At 41.6% G+C, this 12,168-nt stretch overlaps 1 protein-coding gene across 1 annotated transcript in view; it reads right to left on the bottom strand.

Moving 5' to 3' along the window:
• Positions 1-12,168, bottom strand: part of PDPR (pyruvate dehydrogenase phosphatase regulatory subunit) — a 44,661-nt gene that overhangs the window by 29,904 nt on the left and 2,589 nt on the right. Inside the window, exons 2-3 of the mRNA XM_080936819.1 lie at positions 6,159-6,388; positions 4,345-4,478 (exon numbers count right to left, since the gene is read on the bottom strand). Coding sequence (XP_080792945.1) covers positions 4,345-4,478; positions 6,159-6,382 — 358 coding nt within the window. The 5' untranslated portion in view covers positions 6,383-6,388. The remainder of the gene's footprint in view (positions 1-4,344; positions 4,479-6,158; positions 6,389-12,168) is intronic.

Raw genomic sequence — 12,168 nt, 5'->3', positions numbered from 1 at the left:
AATATATTGATTTGGGGCTAGAGAACCGGCTATAGTTAAAAACATACTTTACTTCCAGAGAGTCTGAGTTCAATTCCTAGCACCCACATCAGGTTGCTCACAACTTCCTACAATTCTATCTCCAGGATGATCCAATTTCTCTGGTCCTTGTAAACACCTGTACTCATGTGCACATACTCACACACACATAATTTTTTAAAATAAAAGTAAATTGTTAAATTTATTTGTTTATTGTGGATGTACACATGCTGTAGCCTACACACAAAGCTCTGAAGACAGCTTGAAAGAGTTGATTCTCTACCATGTAGGACCCAGGGATCAGTCAGATTGACAGAGTTGGTGCTTGTTAAACCTGTTAAACTGTCAAAACTGGTATAATAGTAAAACTGTTATTTCCCATTTATATATTCTATATTTTTAGGAGTCAGACTTCAAGCTTCACATATATGAGGAAAGACTCTACCACTAATCTACATTCTAAACCCTGCCAAACTATCAGCTTTTTGTCGCATTGTTCCACTTAACTGATAAAATTGTGTCACATGCTAATGGAAGAACTATGATTGTGATGGCGTGTGTATCTCTAATCCCAGCACTTGGAAGGAGGAGGCAAGAGGATTAGGAATCGAAGGTCATATTCTCATTAAATTTAGATTATACATATTCTTCAATTTTAATAACAAAAACAGAGAAAGGGCTCACAAGATGCTTCAGTAGTTGTAAAAGTGCCTGTCATGCAAGCCTGGTAGTTAAATCTTAGTTAAATCTTAAATTTAACCTTAGTTAAATCTCTGGAACCCATAAGAAGTTGGATTCACTGACTATTATCTACAGTTCCAGCATTTCTATGGCAAGGTTGGGGTGGGGGGTAAAGACAAAAGAACTTCTCAGAGCTGGTAAGGGAGCTGGTAAAGGAGCTGATCTGGAGTAAGCAGAATGGCACAAACAAAACATCCTGCCTCAACAAAGTGCAAGTAGAGAATCGACTCTCAAGAGTTTCCTCTAACCTCTGCATACATGCAGAAGGCAGAAAAGCCTTGTGCACACTGATAAGCATTGGAGAAACCAGGAAAGTTACCTCTTCAATGGAATGATATGGGTACCTGCTCTCCCTGGAACAGTAGGAATGATGAAGTTTTACAACCTGGTGATTCTTTGCTGACTGAGGAGACAGGCTCTGCCCTTATATCCTAGAATTTATGTTTTTACTTATCCCAGACCTTTTCCCTAAATCTTGAGCACTGCTTTTAGCCATAAGCTCATTCTTCTAAGTGAAGTCACTTGTGTTTTCCAGCAGCGTAAGTGACTTCTGTATCTTAGGGCCAGACAATCCTGACACCTATGGGTGTTATATTTACCACCCTAATCATGGCACTATCTCTGAGTCAGCAGTACCTATTCTTGTGAAAGCAGCTAGATGTACTTTGTAAAAAAGCTCACTGTAAACATATCTAAAATTGTGTATTTAGGACTGAGCTAATTGGTATCTAAAGACTTTTTTCCAAAATAGAGCTGTGCTTAAATATAGATCAAGTACAATGATCTGGGCCAGACTCTAGAAGCCTTGAGCCAAGTTTTATTCTTGTCTTTTTGTGGATCATTTTTTGTTTGTTTGTTTGTTGGTTGGTTTTTCCCTGCCTATGGTAAAACCGGAAGAGAATCACCACACATGCATATCATACACACAAATAATAGAAAAAAAAAAACCATCAACAAGTATCATGGTAGCTTACACATGTATTCTGTTCTCTGCCCTTTTAAAATGTATTACATTTGGATTTATTTTTCTGATGGAAGGAGCTTATGTGTGCCACAGTACTTGCATGGAAGTCAGAGAACAACTTGTAGGGGTCAGCTCTCTCTTGCCAACATGTAGGGTCAGGTTGTCAGGCTTAGCAGCAAGTATTTCTACCCACTGAGCCATTTCACCAACCCATTTACACTGTGTAACAGAGAATTTCAGCTGGCTGTGGTGATACACACCTTTAATCGTGGCACTCAAGAGACAGGTGGCTCTCTAAGTTCAAGGCCAGCCTGGTCTACAAAGCAAGTCCCAGGACAGCCAGGACTATACAGAGAAACCCTGGCTCAAAAATAAAACAAACAAAAACCAGAGACTCTCCACCACTGAAGCTCCCAAGCGTCCTTTCATTCCATCACGGGTCCACTCCAATGAAAATAACAGGTTAAAGCAACACCCTGTACTCCCTGCCTAAGTCTTCACTATTCCCCATCTCTCTGCTGCCTCACAAGCATAAAAGACAAGCCAATAAGAGGGGCTCTAGGCTGTGACCCAGAATTAATCCTAGGCTAACTAACCTTATAAAAAAACAAAGCCTATGATTGTAATTCTGCTGAAATCTACACAGCTGAATAATACAAAGCTCAACAAAATGCTGGGAACTTAAGCAGTAGGCTGGGAGTCAGTGCTCCACCTTTGGCCTACTCTATAGACCCACATCTGACTCAAATTTGGGCTAATATTTGTCTCAAGCACCATATGATTCTATCAGATTCTGTCCAACCAAAGTGGAGACCTCTTGCTTGTCCAAGCATAAAACAACTATCTTCCCATAAAAACTGGGATCTGACAGTCTATTCTGGCCTCTGAGGGTACATAAATACATGTACATACACATATACAGACACAGGCACAGACATACAAATAGATCTTTAAAAAGGAAAAGTAGAGCTTGACAGTGGTGGTGCACACCTTTACCCCAGCACTCAAGAGGCAGAGGCAAGCAGATCTCTGTGAGTTCAAGGCCAGCTGTATCTTATAGAGTGAGTTCCAGGACAGCTGTTACACAGAGATACCCTGTCTCAAAAAAACAAACAAAAAGAAAAATTCATGAACAATGTTGTAGAACTACTTTCACTAAGATCATTTCAGAGCCTTACGTGGCCAAGTTCAGTAACCCCACAGGGTCTAGGACCAGCAAACAAAACAGCAGCATTTTATTACTCAGAAAACCAAGATGTACTCAGTCTCTGAATTTTGTACCAACTAATAGTCCCCTTTTCCTGTTTTGTCATCAAATGGAATCATACTGTTTATCTGCATTCCTGTCCTTCAAACAGTTCCACTGAGGGTTGTCCCCTACGCAGCTGTACCCATTTTGTTCCATGCCCATCAGTTATTTCATATTGTTGCTGTAATAGACATGCCAGTCGACAGAAAAATACCTTGGCTCAGAGCAGGGTCATGCTGATCACATACTCTGTTATGTTCTGTGTTGTGAGGTTTATTAACCTTGAATTCCACAACTATAAGTTTCACATAGGACCCATCAAATTAAAGGTCAACATAAACTGTTATGTCTAAATTGGCTTAAGTTGGGGCTGACCATCAGGCAGCACTTCCAGTACTTGTGTATGAGCTCATTGTGGATTTTGCAGTTTTAGTCTTTATAAGCTGGCCCTGAGAAATGTCCAGCATTCGGCTTTCAGCTCTCTAGCCTGAGCTGTTGCACTGGTTGGTCAGTCTTGGTGTGTCCATTCAATAAACCATCCTTGTTTAACTGAGATCAATGTTTGTGGGGCAACTCTTGGACCCAAACAGTTCAGACATTCTCCCTACATTTCCTGGCTGGTCTCCTCACTAGTTCCCAGTACTACTATAGAGCTATTTAATTTATAAGTCTAAGTCTTCTTGCCCCTAACTACATAGATAATGTATTTCTATATTTCAGAATATTAATTGGTGAAGTTTTATGAGATGAACAATGCTTTAACTGCTAAGCACCTGAACATACACTTTCTCTTTAAGAGCTAAGTGCTTCATTTACTGTACTTAAATGACTGAAATATTCTAAAAACTTTCATATTACGACAATAATGACAGGATTTACAGGCCCTGAGTTCAATACACTCCATACCCCACACCTCCCAAAAAGTTATAGAATCTGAAAATGACCTAGGATTACTGACTGCAATCTCTTCATTTTGTAGGTAAAGAAGGTGGGTGAAGACAAGCTACATGGCCTACCGAAAGGAACACTCTGGCTTAAGGCAAATTCTCCAACACAGTCTTTTGTCTTTTGGGTTTTTTAGATTTATTTATTTATTTTATGTATATTAGCACATAATAGCTATCTTCAGACACACCAGAAGAGGGTATCTGATCCCATTATAAATGGTTATAAGCTACCATGTGATTGCTGGGAATTGAACTCAGAACCTCTGAAAGAGGAGCTATTGCTCTTAACCACTAAGCCATTACTCTAGCACCCTCCAACACAAGTCTTAATCATCAGATCAGACAGAGTACAGGTCCAGAGACAGCAATTACTGAGTAAGAGTTTAGAGACAAGAAGACCAATAAATAGCAGATTACCTGCTTACCTGTTTGGATCCCTGTTTCTTGTTCTAACTGATGGTAGAGTTTGTTTGAATAGTCGGCCATTTTCTGTTCAATGCTTGAATGCCTAGCAGTGCTTAGGATGCCAGCACAGAACCTTGTTGAGCCAGCAGCCAGCCTGCAGCATAAATGCAAAATACTGTTACAAAGACTCACTTGTATGTGTTGATCTAAGTTCAGGTTCCAGGGCTAGAGAAGTCTCAGCAGATTAACAGCAGTGATTGTTCTTACAAGAGCCAGGTTTAAATTCCAGCAACCACACATTGGCTCATTACTGTGGCTTCTATAACCCCAGCTAGGCATGGAACTGTATGCCTTTCATCTCAGCACTCAGGAGGCAGAGGCCACTCTGAGTTCCAGGTCAGCCAGAACAACATGGTGACACTCTGTCTCAGCAGTTAGGACCTCGGTTTGACTACTAACACATACACAGTTGCTCAGAGGCATCTGTAACCCTAGTTGCAGTAGTTTTCCAACACACCCTCTTTTGCCCTCCACAGGCACCAGGCATGTATATGCTATATATAGATATACATATAGGCAAAATAGCCATACACATAAAAAAATAAACAAAAAAAAAAAAAAAAAAGGTAAACAAAGGCCCGGGGAAATGGCTCAGTGATTATATAAACTTGCTGTTCTTCTAGAGGGACTCAGTTGAGTTCCTAACACCTACTCGGTAGCTTACTACTTGTTAAGCTACCTGTACTCATGTACCCACAGACACACACATACATAATAAACATATATACATGCATGCATACATACATTCATACAAACACACACACACACACACACACACACACACACACACACACGATTAAAAGAAATTCTGGGCTGGAGAGATGGTTCAGTGGTTAAGAGCACTGACTGCTCTTCCCAAGGTCCTGAGTTCAATTCCCAGCAACAACATGGTAACTCACAACCATCTGTAATGGGATCCGATGCCCTCTTCTGGTGTGTCTGAAGATAGCTCTAGTGTACTCACACATGAAATAAATAAATCTTTTTTTTTTTTTAAATCTTTACCCATCCCCAAAACAAAGGTGAGTGAATCATCCACATATACTCCCCACACATACAATAGTCTTTTTTTAAAAATTTAATAATTTATTTTATATGCATTGGTATTTTGCCAGCATATATGTCTGTGTGTCTATGTGAGGGTGCCATATTCTGGAATTAAGGACAGTTGTGAGCTGCCATGTTAATTTTTTAAATTTATTTATTTTATATGTATGGATTTTTTTCTACATATATCTGCATACCACATGTGTGCTTCATGACTAGAGACCAGAAGACAGTATCAGATCTGCTGGATGGGGAGCTATGACCTACCATATAGGTACTGGGAACCAAACCTGGGTCCTCTGGAAGAGTAGCCAGTGCTTTTAACCGCTAGGCTGTCTCTTAAGCCCTATAAATCTAAAACTATACTGAATCAAATGAAAATTAGTAAAAGAAAACAGGGAGGCTGTAACCTCTTGTTCAGCTCACGACTGTTGGACACTGCTGTACTGTTTGAAGAGGATGGCAGCAGAGAGAGAGAGATGAACTTGGGCTATGAAAACTTGTCCTTTTAAGACACACTGCTGAAATTTGCTACCTCTCTACAATGCAGAAAACATGAGTGCTAGAACACAGCTAAACACAGTACAGGTTTCACCTTGGGGTTTTCTCACACTAGTGAGCAACATTTAAATTAGCTATGGGGATGACATTACGAAAAGACAGGGAGTGACGAAGCCCTGTACTATCATTGCAGCCAAACCACAAGGCAAGTCAATTGGATCCTTACCTGCCCTGCTCCAAAAGGACAATATCTTGCCATCCCATTTTGGAGAGGTGATAGGCAACAGATGTACCCATGATTCCACCACCACAGATGACCACCTGGGCCTGGGCGGGCAGAGCAATAGAATGCACCTCGGCAGCTGATGTGCTGCTTCTTGTTGATGACCAGGTCTGCCATCCTGGGCTAGTTCTTTGTCTTTGGACAATAGACAGCAACCGGTAAAGCATCACCACCTGGAAGATATGTTTTTCACTCAGATGAAAAAAGTCCAACATGAACTAGAAAGAAAAAAAAATCATTCCATATAAGTCAGTTTTCAGGATTAATAAGATTTAACAAAGAACAATAGCCTGCATCTGACACATATTTGAAGTCTTATGTTTCAAATTCTGCTAAAAAATAAATAAATAAAGCCAGGCATGCCTTTAATCTCAGCAACCTGTAGGTAGAAGTAGGTGAATCTCAGAGTTCAAGGCCAGCCTGGTCTACAGAGATTTCTAAGACAGCTAGGACTACAAAGAGACACTGTCTCAAACACACACACACACACACAAACACAAAGGCAAACAAAAAAGCAGGCACAAAGAAATCTAAACCGGGCCTAGCAGCATAAGCCTATAGACCTCGTGCTGGAGATAGGAGGATCCCTAGTTCAAGGTCATCCTCTCAGCTACACTGGGATTTCCAGGCTGGGTTGGAGATCTTGTCTAAAGATAGATACTGACAAACAGAGAGATATAGACAGAAAGAAAGAATAAGAACCAATGAGATGGTTTAGTTGGTGAAGGCACTTTGCCACGAGGTAGCCTTTGGTCTTAATTAGACACACTATCAAAAAGGACTCTCAGAACTGCAATCTTTTTTTTTAATGTTTTAGATTTATATATGTGTGTGTTTTGTCTGCATGTATATTTGTGTACCGTATGTATGTGTGGTCCCTGAGGAGATCTGAATAAGGTATCAGATCCACTAGGACTCAAGTTACAAATGGCTGTGAGCCACCTTGTGGGTGCTGGGAATCAAACCAAGGCCTTCTATAAGAACAACTAATACTCTTAACCACTGGCCATCTCTCTAGTGCTCAGAACTACAATCTTGGCAGATAAGGTATAGAGAGAAATCTCATGCAGGTGGAGACCAACTATCATCTCTGCTTCCTATGAGGCTCTATCTCAAGGTTCTCAGTTTGTTACAGTGACACACAACTATGACCCACCAGCCTTGGGAGGCTAAAGCAGGATTTTGAAATGTAGAACAGTCTGGGCTCAAAAAAAAAAAAAAAAATGCCTCAAAACAATCCAAGGCAGAAAGAACAATAAAGATACAAACTTTTCTACATGAGCAGTTTTCTGAAGTCGTCATATAACTTTATCTATAACCCAACCTCCCTCAAATTCTCCACTAAGCCCTCTAGACTGCACTTCTAAGTTAAATACAAACCCTTTTACTAACATTCTCTCCACCTCCAGGCCCAATGGAAACACAGCTCTCACTAGAGAATAATTTTAAGCCTGTTCTACTGTCTAGCCGTCTTATTCCATTATCACACTGCCAAAAAGACTCTTGGGCTGGCTGGTTTTATATCAACTTGACACAAGCCAGAATCATTTGAGAAGGGGGAACCTCAACTGAGAAAATGTCCCATCAGATTAATCTGCAGGCAAATCTCTAATATATTTACTGGGACTCAGACCCAGGACAAACAGCTGAGGTGAATATTTAACAAACCAAAGTGGACCCTCCCATCATCCCTCAGTCCCTACTGGGCATACCCCACCCTCTACCTTAACTTTCCAGACCAGGGGCTGGGCCTCCCCTTTCCTATATAATCCAAACATTCTGGTCTTTTTCCTCTTCTCTTCTTCTCCCCACTCCCCTCTACGTTCTCAGATTCATTCTCTCCCCACCACCGTGTGTGTGCGCGCACGTGCCGCCCACACTCTCTCTTTCTCTTCCCCCTTCCTTCTGTCTCCTTCCAATGGTGACTCTCCTGGCCTTGATCCTTGGGACCAAGGAATCCACCTGAGAATTGCTTCCCAATAAGCCTGCCTTTATTCATTCTAATTGACTTACACTGGCTAATTCTGCTGCCAGAGAAATAACTTATCAATATTTTCATGATTAATGATTGATGTGGGAAGGCTCAGCTATAGATATAGCCACCACTGAGCAGGTGGTCCTGGGTGTTTAAAGAAAACAGGCATGGTGGTCCACAACTTGAATCCCAGCACTCAGGAGGCGAGGCAGGTATGTCTGTGAGTTTGAGGCCAGCCTGGTCTACATTGCAAATTGGCAAACAGCCAGGCCTACAGAGCAAGACTTGTCTCAACAAACCAAAAGCAAACCGAGCAAGCTATGGGAGTAAACCAAGAAGCAGAATGCCCTGACTTTCCTGGGCAATGACCTGAGATTCATAAGATGAAATAAACCCTGTCCTCTCCAAGGGTTTGGTTATGGTGTTTTATCACAGCAGTAGAAACCCTAAGACGTCCCTGCTTCTTTGTGACTCAGGTTAGCTTCCTGTACCAGCGCTAGGTATCTCTACTCAGGGTTCTGAGCCCACAACATGCTCTTCTGCCATCTACCTACCTACCTTTCTTCCCTCACTAAGCAAACAATCTCTCCCAGCTCATTCCTGAAACCTTCGGTAGGCTGACAGTAGTCTCTCCACAAGTGTTAGAACCCTTCATCCTTCCTTCTCTGAACCCCAGCCCAATCCACTAGCCTCTTTTACACCCTGCAATCAATGATTCCCTGCCATTTACCCATTCTCAGCATGGTAATACACACAAGTCCCTCCTAGGTAATCTAATAAAAGAAACAAAAGCTCCCTATCATAATTTTTACTTTGAAAAAATGTTAAACTGTACAAATTATTCTCTGCAAAAAGTCAAATACAGAGTTCCCATATCACAATCAATACCAATGAGCATGGTAATTTCTTAGAATTATATGTCTTCCACAATCCTGTTGGAAGATATTTTTATGCACTGGGTATTCAAATACTGATTTCTGTACAGAGATATGGCTGCAGGCCAGCATTGTCAAGTTAGAACTTAGTGAAGTGGAAACTTCTGGTTTCTTTGGAAAGTCAGTTATGTCAAATGTTTTGCTGGGGCACACAGGTGAAAGGATGTTTTGCTATAGCAGTCACGGGAAGCGTGATGTTTAGAAGGAACATTAACTATGACCCCACAGACAGTGGGAGCATCAAGCATTGGTTCACTTTGCTCTGCCTCACTACTCATCGCTGACCACATGCATGCATTAGCTTGCATTACACTGCATTACTGAGCTTCACTGCGATGACTTCATAGAAACTCACGAAAAGAACTTCTAGTGAGGTCCTGTGGCTTTCTGTCACTTTCATGGACTAGGGCCGGTTGGTGAGCCCAGGGTTTCTACTGGATTGAACTGCAGTTGCTGATTCTTGTGTGGTGTCTGCCGAATGGACTGGTCTGCAGCTGCTGATTTGTATTTATTGTTTGCTAGTGGACTGGACTGAGTACAACAAAGATTGGAATTACCCCAAAGAACTATTTCTAAACAGGTCTATTTCCCCTGTATCCTAATAACTTTTTTTCCCCACTACCTCTAGTAGGTGGTAGGCTAAAGGGAAGGTTGAATTACTATTAAATAAAGTAGGTTGAATATATATATATACATATATATATATATATACACACACCCACATCTTAAGAATCTGTCCAGCTATAGTGCCTAAAGATTTCAATAAACATAAAGGTCTCTGTGTCCTTATTCAGAGCAAGGGCAAGCATAGAAAGCTATGCTTTTACCCCATCCAAACCCTTATTTCCAATTTCTTCCAACCTTAATGACCAGAGAATGGCTGAGATTTTTGTCCTTCTTTTAAGAGTTATTTATTTATTTATTTATTTATTTATTTATTTATATAAGTACACTGCAGCTGTCTTCACACACACACCAAAAGAGTGCAACGGATCCCATTTCAGACAGTTGTGAGCCACCATGTGGTTGCTGGGAATTGAACTCAGGACCTCTGGAAGAGCAGTCAGTCCTCTTAACTGTTGAGCCACCTCACCAGCTCCATCCTTGTTCTTTTTGAGAACAAATCTCACATATCCTACTAGACTGTGTAACCAAGCACAACCTTGAACTCCTGATCTTCCAACATCCACATCCCAACGTACCTAAATTGCAGTGTGCACTACCACCCAAGCTCTACCACTTTGCTTGTTTTATGTGTGTTGGTGTTTTGCTTAAATATTTGTCTGTGCACCACAGTATGCAGTGTTCAAGAAAGCCAAGAAAGGCCACCAGATTCACTTGGAACTGAAGTTACAGACTGTTGTTGATACCACGTGGGTACCAGGAATTTAACCTAAGCATTTTGGAAGAGCAGCCAGTGTTCTTAACCACTGAGCCATCTCTCTAATCCCCAAATGAAGTTTTTAAACAAAAAATGTATCCTTGAGGATGGAAGTGCTGGCATACACCTTATTTTCAGCACTCAAGAGGCAGAAGCAAGCAGATCTCTGGATCTCTTTCGTTTGAGGTCAGCCTGGTCTATATAATGAGTTCCAAGATAGTAAAGCTTTGTAGAGAAATCCTATCTCAGAAGAAAAAAAAAAAAGTGGGTAAGGAAATCTTGTTGAGAGACAGAACAAACTATTCCCCAAACTTGAGACCTTATGTTTCATAGCAGCACTATATTAAAAATAAAACAAATTTTTGCTGGGCATGATGATACCACATCTTTAACCCCAGCACAGAGTTAGGCCAACGTGGTCTACACAGCCAGGATTATATAGTGAGACCCTGTCTCAAACAAACAAACAGACAAGACTTTTAAGAACCCACCGTTCACCTGACAGTAAATTATTAAACAGAAAACATCCCTTGTAACAAGAACAGGACTTTGGCTGTACCACAGCCCTGATACTTCCCTCACTAAAAACACCCAATATGCTGGTTTTAGAGGGCCTCTTTCACATACCACACCACTAAGACCACAGACCACTCCACTTCCTAGTTTCACCTCTATAGTTCCTGGGTCACCCTGACCCTCTCCATCTTTCCCCAAGGTGATTTTAATGTCACCATGATGCCTGGCCTGACCCAAGAATCCTGCTCCCTGAGCTTCAGATCTGTTCATCAAGTGCAGAATGGCCGCACCCACTTGATCTTAGGGAAAACCCAGCACATCCAGATGCAAACACCTCCTCACTCCCCATCCTTCCACACAGTCTGTCACCAGGGGCTCCTCAAACTAGAATCCAGAGTGTCACCTGTTTCTCCCTCTCTCTTCTCCAGTCATTTCTCAGGACCTTCCCCATCTAGTCTATATCCTAAATCTACACACATCCATCAACTTCTCTCCAAATCCCCTGCCAACATATGTGGAAGCTTCTAGACTTGTAACTTCTACTCTTAGTGCACACCTTTCTCCCACAGACCTCAGTCCATACACAGGCATGAGTGAACAGTCTTCCACAATGGAAATCGTATTTCACCTCCCTGCTCACAACCTTCCAGTGACTGCTGATGCTTGCAGGAAAAAGTCAGCTCCTTACTACACAGTGCAACACTTTTCACAATCTGGCTTATCTCTGGCCTCACTACTCTTCTTGCCTCTCAAACTCTCACCAAGCTGGAGCAGACTAAGCATCACTCCTCAAACAAGTCAGGCTTAACTTTCTCCTCCATGCCCTGGACCTGTGAGCACTGTTTCTCTTAACTGGCAAAGTTCCTGCCCCTTGTCTGCTGAGCCAGGATATCTCCTCTCAGAACACAGCCTATTCCACACCTATCTGATAGTGCAGCCTTTGGGTAAGGGAGTCTTCTGTTTTCTCTCAGGATATTCTACTTCTCCCAGAACGTTTCAGCCTCTCCAATATCTGTAAGGCATTTGAGTGGAGTAGTAATACAGCAACCCTGTTGGGAATTCAAGATCTACAAACACAGGTAGGTATCAAGTCTCCTTACATCTCATTACCTGTACAACTTTGACCACGTTTTGGTGTGTCAAGTT

This window comes from Micromys minutus (assembly GCF_963924665.1).
Source record: "Micromys minutus genome assembly, chromosome: 24".
Taxonomy (NCBI): Eukaryota; Metazoa; Chordata; class Mammalia; order Rodentia; family Muridae; genus Micromys; species Micromys minutus.
This window is presented reverse-complemented; position numbering and strand designations above follow the sequence as displayed.